This window comes from Tetrao urogallus (genome assembly GCF_951394365.1).
Source record: "Tetrao urogallus genome assembly, chromosome: 7".
NCBI classification, from domain to species: Eukaryota; Metazoa; Chordata; class Aves; order Galliformes; family Phasianidae; genus Tetrao; species Tetrao urogallus.
The window spans coordinates 31,142,663-31,164,418 of record NC_136820.1 but is presented as its reverse complement, the minus strand read 5'-3'; the positions used below and the strand labels follow the sequence as shown (position 1 = coordinate 31,164,418).

The following is a 21,756-nucleotide window of genomic DNA, read 5'->3' as shown; positions in this document are numbered from 1 at the left end:
GAGATTCTCGGGATTTTAAGACTTGATTCCTCTGTTTGAGCAGTTTTTCATCTTACTTCTCTTAAAAAATAAAATTATTCAAAAAAATCAGTGTTGTATTGTTGGGGAACTGATGCTGAACTTGAAACTGAGATTCTAAAGTACCCCTTGCTTTCTTCTCGATTTTGGGGAGAGAGTAGGGGTGATTATTTTTTTACAGCAATAGCTGCATCCCCTCTCCTTGCCCCTCAGAAGCTCAGGTTGGTACAGGGACAAAGACATTTTATACAGCCTAAAATCTGATGAAGGGTGGAAAAACCTAATGAAGGTTGGAAGTTTGAACAAGGAATACATTGGTGCCTTCTGCCTGTGACTGCTGATGCATTCCTGTGTGACCAAGAGCTATTCCTTTTCTTTGGGGAACCTGCTTTTCTCAAATTCTTCTGGCTGCCTAGTGGCCTTTGTCTCCCTGCCATAGTTCTCAGGCTGGAGGGCACTGAGAATAGAAAGCTATAACATGTAGTTACCATGATCCTGTAGAGACAGCTCCTGAATCCTGAACAGTAATAACTGGTATTCATCCCTTCATTCACTAGAACCCTATTTAAGAGCTTCCTCCCGCGGATCTGGACACTATCTATGCTTCCCTTTGCTCTGGAGAGCATCTGCACTCTTTACATATCTCTGTCCTCAGCCCTTCTCCCTATTTTTGTAGATAGGGGAGTGTGTGGCAGCAGTGCTCTGCTTAGAGCCCTGTGAGACAGAACGGGCTGTCTGCACCATGAGAGCTGTAGCTGGCAGCCTTTTCATAATCACAGCGTACCTTTAATTGGAGCAGCTATAAATTTTTGCACTGATAGAAGAACAGTCAAAGAATGTAAAGTTCTTAAATAACTGAGGTACACTTTTTTATTAGCCATGGGATTTAAGGAAGATATTTACAGAATTTTAACAAACTAGAAGAACAGAAATACCCTACCTAGTTTCATACAAAATAATGATCCAGCTGTACAGCTGCACTTCAGCAGATACTGCTCACTGTCATACAACACGAGGCCCACTTTGAACATTGACCAGTGAATAGTAGAAGCCTTTTTCAGCCAGAAGCTGCTGCTGAGTCCCTTGCTCTATGATCTTGCCGTTCTGGATCACAGCAATCTTGTCAGCATTCTGGATGGTGGACAGGCGATGAGCTATCACGATGCAGGTGCGGCCTTCTCTGGCTTTATCCAGTGCTTCCTGGACAATCTGTGCAATGAACAAACCAACAGGAAGATTATCCATGCTGCAGTTCAGGTCTCAGGCTGCAGAGAGTGCCTGGCCCTGTCACTGCTACAGGAGGGCAGCCAGGATACCTCCTGTGTGCAGTGTGAGCAGGTGGATGATCTCCTCAGCCTGGTGGTAGAGCTAAAGGAGGAAGTAGAAAGGCTGAGGAGCATCCAGGATTGTGGGAAGGGGATTGACTGCTAGAGTAGCACTCTGCCATCCTTACAGGAAGGGTGTGGGGGAGATGCTCCTCAAGCAGTAGGAGATTATCTTCTGTCTTACAGTCAGGTAGGAGTTCAGGGCACTGGGAAGACCTCTGAAGGGATTGGGAGCACAAGTTGTGTTCTCCTCTGGCCTCTCAGTTGGTGACTGGGGTCAGCAAAAAAGGAGGAGAGTGAATACACTGAGTGAATGGCTTTGTGAATGGTGTCACACTCAGGGCTTTGGGTACAATGGCTTGGAGCCTTGAGAAAGGGGGAATACTGACAGCAGACAGGAGCCAACTGACTAGAAGGGCCACAATATTCTTGAAAACAAGCTGGCTGGGCTGGTTAGCAGGGCTTTAAACTAGATACGATGGTGGGAGGGGGTATACTAGGCGACAGAGAAGCATGTGGGAATGCTAGCACATCAGGAGGCAGTGAGACCTCAGACTTGTCCTGGAGGTGCTAGGGAGGGCTCCTCTGAGAAGGCAACAAGGCCAGTAGCTAAGCTGAAGTGCCTCTATACCAATGCACACAGCGTGGGAAATAAACATGAGGTGTTAGAAACCAGGGCACAATTAGGAAAGTATGACCTAATTGCTATCACAGAAACGTGGTAGGATGAATCCCATGACTGGAATACCCTGTTTGAGGACTACAGGCTTTTCAGAAGAGATAGACTGGGTAGGAGGGGTGGCAGAGTTGCCCTCTCTGTTAGGAAATGGATAGAGCAAACTTTGAGCTGCTCAACGAACTGCTTAGTGGGATCCCCTGGGAAACTGTCCTTAAGGGCATGGGCACAGAACAAGGCTGGCAGCTCTTTAAGGACCCCCTTAAAGAGGGCAACAGCCCTCCATCCCCCAGCAGAAGTTAAGCCAGGGAGGTAGGTGACTGTTATAGCTGGGCAAGGACCTGCAGCTTAAACAGAGAAAAGAGGGAAATGAAGAAGCAGGGATGCGTAGTCTGGGAGGAATACAGGGCTGTTATCCTTGTGCTTAGAGATAGGAAAGCCAAGGCACAGATGGAGCTGAACTTGACGATGGATGTGAAAGATAACACGAAGGGTTCTACAGGTACATAGGCAGGGGAGACAGGAAAAAAAAAAAAATGCAAACATAAAATTCTTCTATATATCAGTTGGAGCTTTAACATATGGGTGACAACATCCCAGCCACAGGTCACCCAGCCAACTTGCAAATCACAGTTCCAGTTTGCAGAGCCAACGTACCTTTTCGCTTTCTGTATCCAGTGCAGAGGTGGCTTCATCCAGCAGCAGGATGTGGGGTTGCCGTACAAGAGCTCGGGCAATAGCAATGCGCTGCTTCTGGCCACCAGAAAGCTGGACTCCTTTGTCTCCCACACGTGTATTGTATTTCTAAATAAAGAAACTAAGCATCAGTGTGGATTTGGATTTGATCCTGTTAGTATGACAGTTCAGCTGTGTTTCTACATAGGGACAATTCTAGGCAATCCCCAGTAACAGAGCAGGTGAGTGTGAGCAGCCCACATGCAGCACATCTCTCAGTGTACTCAGCTGCAGAGCACACCCTGCGGTGCTGAGCAGGAGCAGTGCTGTTTGGCTTTGGTAAGGGATTAGGATGAGAGGAGGATTGAGTCACTGCAGCCTTGGTAGTCTGGGCTAAGAGACATTGTGAGTAACTGAGGATGAACTGGAAGCCGCTAAAATTCAAAACCCAATCCCTATTTAAAGCAAATACAAAGTTACTCAAGAAATTTGATTCCAACTCCGCACTCCCTTATTTTTTGTAGTTCTTGACTGTCTACTATGTAAACAAAAGTACATCTTGTGTCTGAGATATTAGACCATGTCTCCTAAGCATGTGGGAATTCACTGCTTCAGAAATACGTCTCCACATTTTCTACAGGAGTAAGGAGACAGGCTTCAGCCTATTGAGCAGCAGCTGGGAGGCTCTCTGCCTGCGCTCACTGCAGCTGCTGCTCAGTAGAACACCTGCAGGTCTGGGATCTTTCCCCAGCATAATTGTTCACAACTAGAACTGTTTTCCCTTCAAGGTGCTGCTTAGTTTATACCAAAATTCAACTTATCAGAGCAAGAAAAGCAAGAGACTGAAGTGGTAACAAGATGATGTCTTTCTGCCCATTTTCACAAGCCAGCTCCATGGGTGACTTCATACACTTATCCATTGAGATGACTGTTGAAGCAGAGCTCTGGGGCTGCCTTAGCATTTTCCCGTTGCTTTCACTTAACTGGAGGAGAGCACTCATCTTCTTTTCCAGCACTTCTTTTTATGTCTTCTGCTCTTCCATGCAGCGCATCTAAAACTTGCCAGAGTGCCAATACCAACTAAGCCACTATTTAACAGACACTACTCCTGGAGAGATGAAGACATCTCCAATACAGGCATCGGCAGCACTGGAATTGAGTAATGCCTACAACCACTAGCACCTCCTAGGTTTCTATGTGCTCTTCAGATCTTCTAGGTGATTAAAAAAAAAAAAAAAAGCAACAACAACAACAACAAAAAAACCCACAAACCAAACAAATATGAATGTCAAATTCAGTAAACTGTGGAAAAACGAAATATTTTTTTTACAGGTATTTCCTTAGAAAAACATGAATATAGGCACTATACTTTCCCCCATTTTGCAATGTGAAAATGAATACTAATTACCTTTGGTAGTGATTCAATGAAGGAATGAATATTGGCTGCTTTTGCAGCACTGGCGATTTCCTCATGGGACACCTCCCGACTGTTGTCCCCATATGCGATGTTTTCAGCGATGGTGCAGTCAAACAGGATTGGTTCTTGTGAGACGATACCAATCTGAGCTCTCAGCCATTGGATGTTTAGTGTCTTTGTATTTCGGCCATCCAGAAGCTAAAAGGTCAGAAAGAAGATATTACGATCACAATACTTTATCTTTGGCTTTATTACTATTAATCAGATATTTAAATTTTTTTATCTAGCAACACTGCAGCCTTTAGTGGCCAGGGCATTTCATGCCCTCAGTGTTGGATTACACACTTCCAGGCAGCAGCAGAGGTGGGCAGATGAGTGTTAAAGCTTATCTATGTTTACAATCAGCAGAATATGACCAGAAATCTCTATAAACCTAGACAAACTCCAGCTATATGAAGCCATTTCACTGCTCCCTACTTGTTTATCACCCCATCTAGAAGAGCTGATACGGATCTACTTTAGCTGCCAACGTAGTATCACTACTACAGACATTCAGTACTACAGTCATGACAGAAATATCTATTTCAGAAACCAAAAGAAAATCCATACCACATAGTGCTTCTGCTCCCCTTATTAGCAGCTTTGTCCCATCTCTGTTTTCCTAATCCAGATGTCCTGGCTTCTCAAATGACTTTTAATGGGGGCTGTAATGGGCACAGAGTCCTAACCCCATAACTGAATATCATCTTTGCACCTCAGGGAGAAATCTTCTACTACCATTTGCTTGTGTAAAATGAGATACATGTGAAAGAGTATCTGCACTGGAGTTCCTTCTCTTCTGGACATCAGTATCCACAGTTCTATGTTTAACTGTCTCTGCTAGGGGGATGACTTATTTTGTCAAAAATATGGATCCATATTTCTACTTTATCCTGATGACTTCCATCTAAAGCAGAACTAACGAGTCAGGCTTCAAGATCCAAGAAGAAACCTTTAGATTTTCTCTCCCCCCCCACCCCATCTCATTTTCTCATTACTCAGTTTGTACCTGATAGATGAAAAAGGACACTGAACTTTATCACCAAGTGCTGCTGTTAGAGGAGTTGCTGGTGCAGGAAAAACCCAACTGCAGTTCTCCAGCAATGAACTAATTAGTGTGGAACTCAATCCTGAGCTGAAAGCAGAACTTCTCTTACAATACTCTTCTTCCTGTAGCCAGAGCTACCCAAATCTGACATAACAATTTCTGCCTTACAGTCAGGAACAAAATGGCTGTGTATGCAAGCAGCTTTGCAGCCACAGCTTCCTGGACTATTAGAAATCATGGTGCATTGAGGTGATTTGTGTACTATCAATAGCAATAGGTGGATGTGAGTATAATTACTGTCTAGCTATAGCACCAATAAAATCAGAAATCCTTAACAACTCTCTTAGAACCTGTATGTCTTAATGATTTTTTTTTTTTTTTTTTTTTTTTTTTTTAATCATAATTACCAGGCAGGTAAGAATTGGGAAAGTTTACATTCTGCTCTTTCCAGCAGATGCCACGTGCATCTGCGCAGCCTCTTTCTGAGGCTGAAGATGGATAAATAAATGACCCAGAGTACGTTTGGGATGGCTTCATGAATCTTGAAAACAAGCAGTCAGTCACAGATAGAACTGCATTTTATCAGCTGTGCTACTTTCAGAATGGATCAGCTGTCAAGACCTTTGCTACACATGTACGTTGGTAAGGGTGGTGATCATAGAAATGAACAGAATTAAGGTGAGAGAGTCTGTTTATGCTCTTTACAATTAGAACAGGCCTCAGCCCTTACAAATTTGCCTTGGTATTCTTTTCTTTTCTCTTTGTTACAGCACATATTCAGCATTACAAATAAAAGAAATACAAAGATCTCAAGCAAATAGCTCTAGGATACAATATAAAGAAGGGGCTGCTATTTACAAATTGTAACCTGCACTCATCTTACTGAAAACAGCAATTTCCATCAATTAGTCTGGACTGGGACAAAAACTGAACCTCCATGATACTGCTTCTGGCTCTGGTCAGGTCAATGTAACAATTTCTCTCCACTGGATCTTGTTCTAGTAACTCAAAACAGCACAGGAAATCTAGAAATTTTACTGTACTTTCACCATGATTGCATAGAGAATATTGAAAATCCATGTAAATGATATTAGAAATACCAACAAAAGTGAGTTGTTATACTAGCAAATACTAGGAGATTTAGAAGAAAAAGTATCAAATGAAGTACATGAGTAGAATTCATTAAACATGTACCACATACAACACAGCCTACACTTCTACAAGGAACACTTACCACTTCTCCACTGAGTGGATCATAGAATCTCTCAAGCAGCTGAATAACAGTGCTCTTCCCACAGCCACTGCTACCGACAAGGGCCAGAGTTTGTCCTTTTTCTACTTCAGTGTTCAAGCCTTGGAGCACTTTGACCTCTGGGCGGGTTGGGTATTTGAATGCCACATCTTTGAATGTTATGTTTCCACCAAATATTTTCTGATTGAAATGGTAGAAATAGATGAGATGTTTTTAGGATAATCTAACATAAAAACCTATACTGTAACAGATAACAAAAGCCTAAGAAAAGAATTCCTAGGAGAGATCAGTGGGAGTTTTTCCTGTGACTCAGGCCTTTCTTTTCTTCATAGAAATTAACATGCAATGAGAAGCTGTTACAAAAATACAAACTCACTCCTAAATATTCTACTCCACAAGTATATTTTAATTAAAATTTGATTCCATAAACCTTTAAGTAGAATGATTGTGCTTATTTCAAGTTAACTTACTATGAAATAGGTATTTGTGATATGGATATTGCCCACACAATAAGCAATTTAGTTCATATAAATAATTATATGTAAAAAGAAAACATATACAGATGCAAGCGAGCAATTAACGCTTTAGCTTAAATTTATATTTCATGAGACATCATTGCTAGTCCCCTCTAAAACACGTATGTATACAAAGGCAAGTGCATATATATAATATATACGCATGTATGTGCACAAAGGCGGCTCTGAAAGTAATGCTTTCTATTCCATTGTGTTGGCCAGTGATGTCAGAGGCAGATGTTGACAGCATATTGCAGTAGAAGTTGAACCTTCCCATCAATATCCCATTACATTTCACTGCCATATGATAGATGGCAGCAGAGGGGCAGGCTGACAAAATGGCATCTGACATATAAAGCAAATATGTGGAACTGAATTCCTCCGTGCATAAAAAATTTCATCCATTGACATTCATTGATGCTTGCTGAACATTTACAGAAACAAAACAGTGGATGAGAGCACAGCGAGGCAGTGAGTAGTGCGTTTCAGCACAACTGCGTGAAAGACAAGCCATCCTCTGGTCATGTACAATTCCCACACCACAAAATGAAGAGTCTCAATCCACACAAGTCAGCAGATTACGAGCAGCAAAATGCATACAGAGCTGAACATCAGCTTCAACGTGATGGAAACGATGGTGACAATGTCACAGTATCACAAAGTTTGTGCCAGGTGGGTCCCAGAAGTGTTCACACAGGAACAAAATGAACACCGTATGCAAGTTAGTCAGGACCATTGAACCAATGCAAGGCCTCAAGTATGCGTCAAGGTAAGTTTAGGCTGGACGTTAAGAAACACTTCTTTACAGAAAGGGTGGTTAAACATTGGAATAGGCTCCCCAGGGAGCTGGTTCAGTCACTGCCCCTGGATGCGTTTAGAACTGTTTGGATGTGGTGCTCAGAAATATGATTTAGCAGAGGGTTGTCAGAGTTAGGGTACTATGGTTGGGCTGTGGTTGGACTTGATGATCCTTGAGGTCCCTTCCAAGCTGAGTAATTCTATGATTCTATGGCTGGAGATGACAGTTTCCTGGATCACGTATTACCAGCGATGAGACACAGTTATCACCACTATGAGGCAGAGTCAAAATTGCAGCCCGTGGAGTGGCAATGTGTGAATTCCCCATTGAAGAAAAAGTTCAAGACGTGAGTAAAGTGATGTGCACTGCTTTTTGGGATAGGAAAAGACTGATCCTACTTGATTTTCTGGAGCCAGAACAGAGCATCAACTCTGACCGCTACAATGTTTCAATGACTAAACTGAAGGCTCCAAGTCCCAGAATCAGGCCAAAGAACAAGACAGCCTCTCTCTTACATATACCCATACCCACTTGAAGACAGCAGAACACATTGCCAGTCTTGGCTGGACTGTCCTACAACACCTACCACATATTTGGATTTGGTGCCTACTGACTTCCATCTGATTGAGAAAATGGACAGCACAGGGAACATTTTCTTAGCAACAATGTCATCATAGCAGCTGTGAAATAGTGGATCACTTCCAATGGTGCAAATTTTTAAGAGTGCAGCATACAGATTCTTCCTTATTGCTGGCAAAAATGCCTAGACAACAGTGGTGACTATATTGAAAAACAGCTTTTTATACATGCCTGTATATACATAGGTGTAACATGATGGAAAGTGCAGCAATGACAGCAGAGCAGCAAGATCCCAGATTACAACAATGAGAGTTTGCTCAAATGCAACAGCCATGGGCGCAGAAACAAAGAAAAGAAGCTGCTTACCTTCAGAAGGCCTCAGGTATGCAGGGATCTCCAAGGAAATACCTTTCCCTCCACTGCCAACCCTTAAATGAGGTCTAGGAAGGCGTGGATCCTGGCCGCATCCCTTACCGTTGATCACTCAGGTACATTGCATACACCTGAGCTCCCTTGGGTTGGCCCTGCCTTCCACCAGGTGTTCAATCATTGGTTCAAGCTATGACTTAGCATTTCCACTACAATAAGTCACTCCAAAAGTAACACAGAATCACAGAAACACCAAGGTTGGAAAACATCTTCAAGATCATCCAGTCCAACCATCCACCTATCACCAATAGTTCTCACTAAACCATGTCCCTCAACACAAAATCCAAACATTCCTTGAACACCTCCAGGGTCGGCGACTCCACCTCCTCCCTGGGCAGCCCATTCCAGTGCCTGAGCATTCTTTCAGAAAAGTAGTATTGCCTAATGTCCAGCCTAATCTCCCCTGGCTCAGCTTGAAGCCATTCCCTCTAGTTCCATCACTATTTACACGAGAGAAAAGGCTGACCCCCATCTCACTACAAACTCCCTTCAGGTAGTTATAGAGAGCAATAAGGTCTCCCCTGATCCTCCTCTTCTCCAGACTGAACAATCCCAGCTCCCTCAGCTGCTCCTCATAAGCCCTGTGCTCCAGACCCCTCACCAGCCTTGTTGCCCTTCTTTGAACCCACTCCGGGCCTCAATGTCTTTCTTGCAGCAAAGGGCCCAAAACTGGACACAGTACTCGAGGTGCGGCCTCACCAGAGCTGAGTACAGGGGGACAATCACTGCCCTGTTTCTGCTGGTAACACCATTCCTGATGCAAGCCAAGATGCCACTGGCCTTATTGGCCACCCGGGCACACTGCTGGCTCATGTTCAGCCGAGCATCAATCAATACCCCAGGTCCATTTCCTCTGCACAGTCTTCAGCCTGTAGCATTGCCTAGGGTTGTTGCGGTCATAGTGCAGGACCCGGCATTTGGCCTTGTTGAACCTCATCCCATTGGCACCAGCCCAACCTGTCCTGATCCCTCTGTAGGGCCTTGTTACCCCTAGCCAGATTGACACTTGCAGCCAACTTGGTGTCATCCACAAACTTACTGAGGGTGCACTACTCCTATTTATTGTATTTACATGGAAACTACAACAGATACAAAGAGCACATTATTTGATTGAACATTATTTGATTGAACAAATTCTCAGCTACAAAATACTATTTTTGAACAGTCACCACTACTAGCTATGTGTTTTCACCAATGATGGAGACTGCATACTCGTAAAAATCTGCACTGCCTTCCGAAACAGTTTGTGTTTTATGTTGCAGTTGCCACTGCTGCAACGCACCAGCCACCATCTCACTGTGTTCTCATCAACTGTTTGATCTACATAAACAGTCAACAAGATTCAAGGAATATCAATGGGTGATTTTTTTTTTTGTATGGAGGAACTCAGTTCCACATTTTTGCATAATATTCACTTCTGTGTCACACTCCATGCTGTCAAACTGCCTACCACTATGCTGCCATCTGTCACACAACAACAAAATCTTACAGGATACTGGCAGGAAGATTCAACCTCTACTGCCACACCACCAACATCTGCCTTGACATCACAGGCCAATGCCATGAAATAGGAAGCATTACTTTCAGAGCAGCTCTTTTATGTATATGTATATATAGTACCATGTTTTTATTACATATATGTGATTGTTTTCTGATACATTCTATCCTCTTCATTACATGAAAGGCCACATATGAACATATATGTGTTCATACACATTGATGGTTATCAAAATATATGACAATCTATTATGGGCAATTTGCAAATTAGTTAGGCCTCAAAAATCAGTGGTAAATATCATGGGCCTATTCATAGGTTCAAGATCCATGCTTAAGTAGCTTCAGACAAGAAAGGCTGTAAAAACTGTCCCTGATGCATTAATCCTACTCTCAGTGCATCTTCAAGGTGCTTCATCAAGAGGCAAATGAAGCTGAGAGGATGGTAGGTGATGAGCTAGAAAAACTTAAACCTCAGTTTGGTTGAATGACTCAGATGCTAATGAGCTCACACTGTACTTGTTCTCGGTGGCTTTGATGTGAATGACAGAAAAAAAAAGCAGGCTTGAAAGAAAGTAGTGGTGCATGACATACTGCGCGTAGCACCGTGTTTACTTACAGGTTTCTCCCCTTCCTCACTGTAGCTGTCTATTAATGGTACTCTTTCAAACAACAGAAACAAGTGAGCAGCTGACATCTTGGCTTTGGCATAGTCTGGTGTGAAAGAAGTGCTTTGTCCTAATGCCATTGCACCAAATACGATAGCTGAAAACACACTGTAAAAATAAACAGGAGAAAACTGTTGTTACTGTTACAGCACAGGCACAAAAAGCTTGTATGGCCAGAGGAAGGTCTTCAGACAGATGACTTATCCTTAATAAGGGTGAGAGAGGGTAAAAACCTGAGAATTTTTCCTTCACTGAGAAAATCTATAATTTCTTTTCAGGGAGGGCAGTAGCTTCCCATTCTTGTCCACTCAGCCGGATGTATTAGAAGTTGATGTTTTGCTTTCTATTTCTATTCTCAATACATGAGGTGTGGTAGGCTGTGTTGTTCCTTGCAGTACAGTTTCCTCATCCATAAAACTGTTGTTATTAGTTTTGGAGATTTACGGAGAAATTTGTCACTCAGCATTTCCTTTGAAGGGCCCACACAGTCCAGTCCCTGAGTTCAGGAACAAAAGGCAAAGGGGCAAAGGATGCAAGCATGAAATTCAGAGTTAGCAATGAGCAGTACAAGAATAGGCACACAAGAAGGGATTCACATGAGCACATAGCGAAAGGGAGGCTAAAGGGAGTACATGAGAAAGTGTTGCTGTAATCAGGATAAGATGAAGGTATAGCTTGAGAAAGTGTTGCCGTAATCAGTGTAAGATGAACGTTTAGCTTCAATAGTAATTTTTGCCAGGCAAGAGTGTGGCAAGTGCTAAAACAAAGCATGGGATGTGCATGGAAGACGACGTGACTATTGACAAATATAGATAGGAATTTCATCTGCAGGGAGTTGAAGGAAGACATGGTTAGATGTTGGAGATGAGGGAGGAAAAAGGGTGGAAAGGTGCCAGCTGATACAAGCAACAGCATCAGTTCACTGCTAGCACTTGAAGAAGTTTTTTCAACTCTACCTGGGCATCTTTTAGAATGGGCATTTGTTGAATCTTTCTCCTGCTCTCTATCTCTCTTGCCCCAGGGCTCATAATTTCCTCATTTTTGTTTCGTTCCTTACTTGCTCCACTTATCTTTTAGTCTTGCCCACCTACGCTCCCTACAGCTAGGCCATGTGATTCTGTTGTTAAAGAAAACTTGTTGGTCATGAAAACAAGGGACGGCTTCGCCTTGCCTAACATCATTTTGCCTTCCTGTGTAACCTGATCATGAGAAAATGCAGTCTAAAAGTGACACATTTTGGATTTGTCGCAATGTGAGAAAGGAGGGGGAGTGTAAGGATGGAAGTATTTAGCTGTTGTTTTTTTTTTTTCAGTTGTACTTCATGATACCTATAGGAAAATCAAACATTTTCCCACATGGACCCAAAAGAACCTAAAGAGGAAATACTTACAAAAGCACATCTTTAAACTGCATATGTCCATTTTTTATTAGATATGCACCAAATCTAAAACATCCAGCATAAGTGAAGTACATAATAGCTTGTGTAAAGGCAAAAGTAAATCCGAAGATATGTGCCTTTTTTACAGAATTTCTGTAATGAAAAAAATATATTATCAGAATTTTATTGTGCACTCAGTTGTAGCAACCAAGAATGTGAAGAGTGTTGTATAAAACTCAGAGGAATCCACAAGTCTTTATTAGCTTAAAGTAAAATATCCCCAGTTCTCAGTCGTAACCTAAAACATTACAATTTCTGTTTTCTTTCTGCTTTCAGAAACTCATGACAATATTGGTACAGTAGAAAAAATGACTCAATATTTTGAGCATGCACAATTGGTATTGTTTTCACTGCATGCATTCAATAAAGCGTAAAAAAATAATAATACAGGTGCAATTTAAAGATTCACCTAACATGAAAATAATCATCAAGAAGTTCAGAATTTCTACAGAGCAGAAACTACTTCAACAGAACAAATGATTGTGCTTTTTCTTATGTTGAACCAAAAATCTTAAAATAGGTTGTGACATTCATGAGGTTTCACATGATCTACAACAGTACTTTGATAAAATATCAGAGTGTGCAAATAATTGAACTGCTGTGCAGCTCTGCCATTCAGGTTCCCTCCTGGAAAAGCCCCAATGATTTTAACAGGGATCTTACCTAAGCCTACAGGCAAAACGTGACTTTTGGCTTGTTATGCAATGTATTCACTCAGAATGAAGGCCTCATTATAATTAGAAATATTAAAGGTTTGCATTTCAAGAATTATGGCAGCTAATAACCCTACTATCAGGGTTCAAGAAAATTGTTATTTAATCAGACTGCTATCTTGAATAGGAAGATAATCTATATTTTCCATGTTCAAGATGAGTTTGGAATTAAAATCTTCATGATGCGTTGATAGAAAATAGATGTGATTCAGCTGATTGTGATTTGTGCTAATTTTAAAAAGAAATATTGTAACACCTTTCCAAGAAGCTTTTTATTACCTGTATGACACCTGCAAATTTTGTCCATACATGTACTCAAATTTTCTTTCCCGAGTCAAAGCAACAACAGTTCGAATATTTTCTATGGCTTCAGAAGCAATCTGTAATATCAGAAAAACAAGATTATACAGAAATTTTTAAGCCTAATCTGCAAAATAGAATTTAGAATGACTGTGATAGAAGTGGCAGAACATAACTACAATACTGTTGAAAGAGAATGATTGCAATATTTGTAGATGTACCTCTGATAAATAAAATGCAAGAAGCATGTATTATAGCAGTGAAGTTGAGGCAGCATACATTTTAGTACAGGCCAGCAATGGGAGCTTACTCTGTAGCAGGCCTTTGCAACTGCTATCCAGATTTAATTGCTGTTAATACCCTATCTGGCTAAACTGAACAAGCCTCCATCACCTGCAAATGGATTTGGCCACAAATCTTGATCTCACCCTAAAAGAAACAACCTTTCCCAGCTTGCATTCCCAGCATTTTTGCAATACCAGAAGTCTTTCAAAACTCTGACAGGAGAAAATCAAATCTACTGCAGATTCATAAAAATATAAATATATATTTTCCTGGCCCATAAGACAGCTTGGCAGCTAATTCCTATTAATTTTACACCTGCAAATCTTCCCATTTTGCCATTGAAAAGATAAATAATAGGGGTAGAAGTTTCCAAAATGATTAATGATGTTATGCACTTGAACTTGACTGAAAACAAGTGAAAGTTCAGATCTTCATTTTCTTAATACTCCCCTACTGTAAAGGAGAATTACTTGCAGTTAATTAATATCATCAGAAAATGTTTTCATATAGACAGTTTATTCAGGCTTAGACAACAATTCAGCAAAAAAAAAATCATCAAAATGTAAAACACATAGAAATGTGTTTTTTTCTAAGTAAATTCATGAAGCACTAGCTCCACCTAGTAATTTTGTTCCAATGTACTGATTTCACCAGAAAGAAAAAAAAACAACAAAAACGATCCTTATCTTTTCCCTAGAGAGTCATCTAGGACTAAATCTCATCTTTTCACGTACTATCTCCAGTCTGAGATTTGTATGCTGTAAAATCCCACTGCCTCTGCAGAAGCTCTCTGCCCTAACCCTAAAACTAACTCAATCCCAATCCTAAATCAACCCTAATTCAACCCTATCCTTAAACCAACTCTAACTCAAGCCTAACTCTATACATAAACCAACCCTATCTCTAACCCTAATCATAACCCCAACCCTAACTCCATGTCATATGCTCTTTTTTTGTATAAATGGAGATAACTGGTTCCATTACACGTGTATGAATAACGCTCATGCTGATGAGGAAAGAATGAATATTGATTCTGTACTACCTATCAGTAATAGTTTATTTCTGTCCCTGATGTGTGAAGATGCCACTTCTTCCTTGATGTTTTTCCAGGAAGAAACTCTCTTCTAAAGAGAAGATTTTTACCTAGAGCTAAAATAGATGCGTGGTACTTCTTTTCTTTTCCTTCTCATTTGCTTGACATATTGAAAGTGAAACATTTTGCTGATTTGCTGTGGGAATAAATACGTTTTAAATTTTGCCAGAAACTGTGGAGCTGAAAAAAAATATTTAAATTTATAGTCTGTCAAAGGCAGGTATTCAGGTCATAGCCTCACAATCATGTAACAGTTCTTACAAATAGTCTCTAAGGCAGTTGGCATGCAACAATGATAAGCAGCTGTAATCAACTTGACTATGAAATAACTTTAAAATATTCCAGTGCGTAAGAAAGCATAAGGTTACTTGTTTGGCAAGACTGTAAGAGTAATCAGTGACATCATTTTGAATTTCTTCTTGATTGTCCTACCAAGTGAAGAATTAGTTGTTGTTGTTGTTGTTTTCCTCAATGTATATATTATTTTAAAAATAAATACCTTTTAACTTCGTATTTTAATGTGTAACAGAATATCTCTGGATTTGTGAATTATCAGCCCTTACTGCAAAGGAAGCAAATATGACTTCCAATCTTCAATCAAAATTCTGTGTCTCTTTCCAGATCACAGAATCACAGAACACTTTGGGTTGGAAGAGACCCCAAAGATCATCAAGTTCCATTCCCCCTGTCACGTGCAAGGCCACCAACCTCCAGAATTGGGAAGAGACCAGGTTGTCCAGAGCTCCATCCAACCTTGTTTTGAACACCTCCAGGGATGGGGCATCCACAGCCTCTCTGGGCAGCCTGTTCCAGCAAATCACCACCCTCTCTGTGTAGAACTTCACCCTGATGTCCAATCCAAACCTTCCTTCCTGGAGCTTAAAACCATCCTCCCTTGTCCTATCACTGCCTACGCTTGTAAAAGGTGATTCCCCTCCTGTTTTATAATCCCTTTTAAATATTGGAAGGCTGCAAAGAGGTCTCCTTGCAGTCTTCTCATAATGCAAAAATTGCACCGGATTCAAAGGAATACTCCTTTGTGAGACCTTGCTTGTTAAGTTTGAGTTGCACTTAACTTTTAACTCATGTTTTCAATTTTCAGCTTCACGTTTTCTGTACCATCATTTTGTCAGTACAACAATGCTTTGAGAAAATGACTTTGAGAAAAAGTATATTACTGATCCAACACCAATGTTCTATAATTATCACTATGTAGCACAGTATGAAAGTAGGTATTAAAAAAAACAAAAACAGCACTGAACCCACCTCTCCTAAGGTTTCTAGTTCCTTTCTATCTTTTTCTGCATGTCCAGCAAGCATCTTCATTTGAATCATTCCTGTAATAGTAATAATTGGCACGATGGCTAAAAGCAGAAGAGTCAACTGCCAGCCATAGATCAATGACAAAACAATCCCAGTCCCAAGATTAGCTATGTTTTGGGCAACTAATGCCAGTCTGGAACCTGTAGCCTGAAAAAGAACAAAATCATTATTGCAATGGCTTTGTTTTGAAACTGTACAAAATATTTGTCAATTAGGTAATTGTGATTTATTTAACAGAAGACATCTGAAAATACTTGATTTGTTTTTAAATAGTTTGCAAAATTGAATGATTTCTCTTAACTGTTTGAAAACTATTTAAGTATACAGATCATTCCCACAAGTCCTCTATCCCACTGTTGCTCCTGTTTCTATCTCTTCTCTCAGACTTACAGCCCTCATTTTCATGTTTTGCTCAAGAAAAAAACAATGATATTTCATAACTCTCATACCTTTTGTACATGGATCTGAAATGATAATTTTAAAAACTTTTAAACTTTCAACTTGAACAACACACAGTGATGCAATGACAACAATCCTCACTTAGAGATGTATTTTTATGCATTTTGATGAGCTGGGCATTTAGTATGGAAATGTGTGCTGTTTAGACATCTAAACAAGTTGGATAAATAAATACATGAATGCCTTGGGTGGCTCATTTACACTGGTGTTAACAGGACTGAACAGTATGAACTAAATCTTTACCACATTATCATACTGCGAAGATATCTATCCATCTACCTTAACTATTGCTATGATGTTAAATTTTTGTGTGACACCAAACATAGAATCATAGTATCCTTACAGTGGAAGGGACCTCTGAGGGCCATCCAGTCCAACTCCCCTGCAATGAACAGGGACACCACAGCTAGATTGGTATCCCAAACACTTTTTAAATAAGAGTTTCCGAAGAACAGTGAGCAGGATTTCTACCACTTGTATCCCCTCTGTAACTTACTCTGTGCTAAATGAGGTATGAAAAATGCCAGTGCATGTTACTTACTCCTTTCACTTGTGAGGCATCATTAGCAAGTCTTGTAATTAATTCTCCAGTGCTATTTGTAGGCTCATCAAACCAGCTGATCTCCTATGATATGAAATACACTTATTATGTTCTCAAAAAATTAAGTCTCTACATCACCTAATTAGGCTAAAGATAACTTAATCACTTTGGCTTATGACTGGATGACACGTGATTCTAGTATTTTCAGTGCAGCTATAAATTCAGTAGACCTAAAGGCTCAGTAAAGTTATAGGATCTCCAAACTCAAAGCTAAGCTAACAATATGTATATGCTTTTTGTAAGGACATAAATATTACCACATTATTTCATAATAAACACAGTTTTACAAGATATCTTTGCTTGTGAATTTAATGTATATTTTTTTATGATCAGATGTTCGCTAAAGAGGAATACCAAGGAAATTGCCATTTGGAGGAAAAATATTTGGATGTGTAACAGACATCTGCAAAGACTATTAACAAAAAATGTATTTTTTTTTATTACATAGCCTGAAGAGCTGCAGGTTGCAGGAAGCCCATGCAGGATCAGTATGGGAAGGGCAGCATTGCATGGGAGTGACCCCATGTGGAAAAGGGGCAGAGGGTGACCGTGAGGGAGTGGCAGAGATGAAGCACTAGAATGACCACAGGCCCACTTCCCTGCACTGCCTGGGAGCAAGATAGAAAAGAGTGCGTGGAGGGAAGGGGATTTCAGTTTGCTTTTAGTTTCTCAGTGCTCTGTTCTGTTAGTAATAGGCAATAAATTATGTTAATTTCCTTATAGAATGGTTTGAATCATAGAATCATAGGATGGTTTGGGTTGGAAGGGACCTTTAAGATCATCTAGTTCCAACTCCCTGCTATAATCAGGGACACTTCACTCTAGACCAGGTTGCTCACAGCCAGCTTGGCCTTGAGTGCTTCCAGTGTGGAGGCATCCACAGCCTTGCTGGGCAACTTGTTCCAGTGCTTTCATAGAACCATCATCACAGAATCTTATGCCAAGTCTGTTTTTCCTATGACAGTAACTATCGTGGCCTTCCTGTCCTTATCTCAGCCCATGAACTTTTATCATTGTATTTTCCCTCCTTGTCTTTTTGGGGAAGAGGAGTGAGAGAGCCATGTGGTGGTGCCAAACTGCCCATCAGCACAAAGCCACACACCTTGCCACCACACTGACTGCTTAGCTACTAGAGACCACTGTGTTTGAATTTCAGGCTGGTTATTTTAAAGAGTTTCATTCTGCTACTGAATCTATTTCCACTGACAGCAGAGACCTCTTTCTGCCTCTGCCCACTGCTATGACCATCAGTGTCTCTTTGACTGCTGTGCTGGAGAAGCCACCAGTGCAGTGAGTGCAGCTAGTGAGATATCCTGGTCTTATGGCCTTCAGTAGTAGTATTTGTGATCCTACATGGTACCAGATCTGAAGGCGATCTGAATTTCAAATTTGGCCTCTTAAAGTACAGCCTACTTTCTCTGGGCCTCAATCTAAGGTGGTTTTGATTATATTAAATATGCTAAATAAACAGTACCATCAAATTGAGCTTTCTTATATTGGTTTTAAATGGCCTTCCTTAGAATCATAGAATCATAGAATCATAGAATCACCAAGGTTGGAAAAGACCTAAGAGATCATCCAGTCCAACCGTTCACCTATTCCCAATAGCTCCCACTAAACCATGTCTCTCAGCACAACATCCAGTCTTTCCTTGAACACCCCCAGGCTCGGTGACTCCACCACCTCCCTTGGCAGTCCATTCCAGTGCCTGACCACTCTTTCTGAAAAGTAATACTTCCTGATGTCCAGCCTGAATCTCCCCTGCCGTAGCTAGTCAGTCACATCAATTAAATATTTAAAAAATATCTACTTGGACCTGTTATGAAGATATAATCCAGTCAGTTTTTAAACTGAATTTAAAAAAAAATCATTGTGAAATCTTTATAGATACGATCTCTGCATGTCTACTTAAATATCCAGTTTTGGCATGTAAACAAACCAGCTCTTCTAAAGCCTTAGAAAGCTAAATACATCATGCCTAGTAACGTACATTTACCTGTCTCAGAATTGCTCTAAATGCCATGGATCGAAGCCTCATTGTGAGGATTTCTCCAGCTTTACCAAATGTGAAACCCTGCATAAGAGAAAGAGTCTTTTTTAAAAAATTACCTAATTACAGTTTTTGTCTTTCTCAGGCAGTAAACCAACTATCTGCATACAGTATGAAGAAGAATATTACTACATAGAATATATTCTAATTACAACTGAGGTGAACCAAAGAATTTTAAAGCTAAATTTGGAACCTGAAAGGGTACGGAGTATAATTAAGCTTTTCTTTTAAGAAACAAGTATGCATCACACAACAGTTTTCAAGCCCCAGTAAGCAATGATTTAAGTGCAGGAATATCCAATCGCACCTGATCTCAAACCAAAGCTAGGCACAGGCTCAGTGGTGTAAGCAGTAAACCCCTACAATTACTTTAGGCACTGCACAAATACCAGGGATTTTGCTGCTCTGTAAGAGCTTACAGTAAAAAAGTGTAGTGCTACTGGTTATTTTCTAGGGGAGAGCTCTGAGCCTGCAGAGAACTCAGCACAACTCGGGTCAAGGAGTAATGCTGGTAAATCTGTCCATTCTGGGCCAGGGCCATGCAGGATCAGACCATATAGGAGTGAGATGGGAGATATGGGAAGACACATTTTAGTGTGGAAATAACCATAACAGCTACTCCAACATTTTTTTTCTTTTTCCAGTGCACCACAGAAGTAGGATTTTTGAGTTTGGTTCTGCTTGAGGGGAGAAGAGGGTAGGAGGAGCTCAAGGGCACTGGGGTTGGAAGTGGAAAGTCGGTGTTCAGACTTGTACAGATTTTAAAGCAAGACTGACACAAGTAGTTGAGCAACAACAGCTAAAGGGATTTGTGCATGTAAATTGAGATATCCATCAATTCACATGACAGATGACTTGATTTATCTATGGACATGGCAGTTTTCCCACAACACGTGTAGTTCCAGACACTGGTAAGCACACATACCCATGGAAAAATGGTGTGCAAATGTGAATTTAGAGTCTGTTTCAGAAAATACAGTCAAAAGGATTTGATCCTGTACAATGGAAACAGGCAACATGAAATATTATTTAATTTCCATGGTACAGAGCTGTAAATAATCTCATACTAAGCATATGGTGTGTTTTTTTCCTGAGACTTCTGGTGCAAGTTTTCTCGGAAATGGAAGGGCTGAGTGCAGTTCACGTAGGGGCACAACCAGCACAGATGCTTACAGCACTGCTGTACAGAACACGGGGCAGGTGATGAAGCATACATTTGCCCAGGACAGAAATGCTGCCCTACATCTGATCTGGGCCTGTGCTGACAAATTGCTACCTGTATTGCCAGTACTTTCTGTACTGTCTATTTTTCTCCAAAGGCTGTGCTAGAGGTAGGCCTCACAGCCAAAATTTCCTTAGCTGGGGAGACAGAGATCAGGCTACACCACAGAATACATTTCAAACCTCTTACAACCTTTTGAACACCTGGTAGTCAAATATCATCAACATTTTTCTCATGTACTGCTCAATACCAAGGCACGGAGAGCTTAACTCACAATTGTGATACACTGTATGAAATATCGTGAGCACTTACGGTATCAAAAACTTACCTGAAGAAAAGATGTGACAAAAGAAATTAATCCAAAACTTAAAAAGAGCAATGCATATGTGCTATTTGTCTCTCTCATAGCAGCCTTTCCTTTTTCCACAAACATCTATAGGAGAAAATTTTGAAAATTAAATTTTATTAAGTTCACACACAATAGTTTCTCTTGTTGTTTTCACATACATGCTGTATTCTTAACATACACTGAAAGGAAAACAAGTCAATTTATTGATGAGTTAAGATGCTTTTCCTTTGAAGATCATGGATCTGAAGTGATTATAGATGGTCTATTTTTGACAAGATAAATCAGTAACATGTCAGCATAGCATAGCATGGACCTTCACCCACTTTTCACCTTTGCAGGCAAATTGAAAAAATGCAGCATTTAATTTGATAGTGCTAAACCAATTCAAGGTTTATGAAAACAATAAACAACAATGAAAGATACAGCAGATAAAGTTCTTGATTTTATACTTACCCCTATAACATCTGAAATCATGACTGAAAATATAGGTTGTAAGGCCCCATTGATAATTGCACATAAAGTTCCAACAACAAAGTAAGGCCATTCAGTTTTATTCAATTTCATAATTTTAAAAAATGAAGATGGAGGTATATTTTTATCCTAGAATAAAGAGATTCCATCAGAATAAATATAATACATCAATGGAGAGAAATGAGAGTTGTGTGTAATACTTCTGGTCTGCTCTCTATCTCATATTCTTCGTAGGGAAAATCCAAGCTATTAAACTTTAAAAATACATTAACTGCAGAACTTCTGTTACTCAGTAACCAAGATTAATAATATAAAAAGTAGAAAAAGATCAATGAATGAATACATCCTCTCAAAGGCTTAGTCACAAGCTCCACCTACCCTTTGTGAGACCATCCTGACAAAGAAATTGGGAATTTTGACTACTTTTTCCATTTGATGGTATTAAATGTTGTATAAATTGCTCCTTACTACTGGAAATAATGTCTTGTAGTTTTAGCTCATTCATCAAAATGATAGCT

General features: G+C 40.3%; 1 protein-coding gene across 1 annotated transcript in view; it reads right to left on the bottom strand.

Moving 5' to 3' along the window:
* Positions 1–1,020: 1,020 nt before the first annotated feature.
* The window catches only part of LOC306948497 (ATP-dependent translocase ABCB1-like), a gene marked incomplete at both ends in the record, with an annotated part of 48,518 nt that continues 27,782 nt past the window's right edge, over positions 1,021–21,756 (bottom strand). Inside the window, 12 exons of the mRNA XM_079538136.1 lie at positions 1,021–1,227; positions 2,677–2,823; positions 4,103–4,309; positions 6,433–6,630; positions 10,886–11,042; positions 12,325–12,465; positions 13,365–13,465; positions 16,030–16,233; positions 17,087–17,170; positions 19,143–19,220; positions 20,747–20,851; positions 21,221–21,367. Of these exons, the coding sequence (XP_079394262.1) occupies positions 1,021–1,227; positions 2,677–2,823; positions 4,103–4,309; positions 6,433–6,630; positions 10,886–11,042; positions 12,325–12,465; positions 13,365–13,465; positions 16,030–16,233; positions 17,087–17,170; positions 19,143–19,220; positions 20,747–20,851; positions 21,221–21,367 (1,776 nt within the window). The remainder of the gene's footprint in view (positions 1,228–2,676; positions 2,824–4,102; positions 4,310–6,432; positions 6,631–10,885; positions 11,043–12,324; positions 12,466–13,364; positions 13,466–16,029; positions 16,234–17,086; positions 17,171–19,142; positions 19,221–20,746; positions 20,852–21,220; positions 21,368–21,756) is intronic.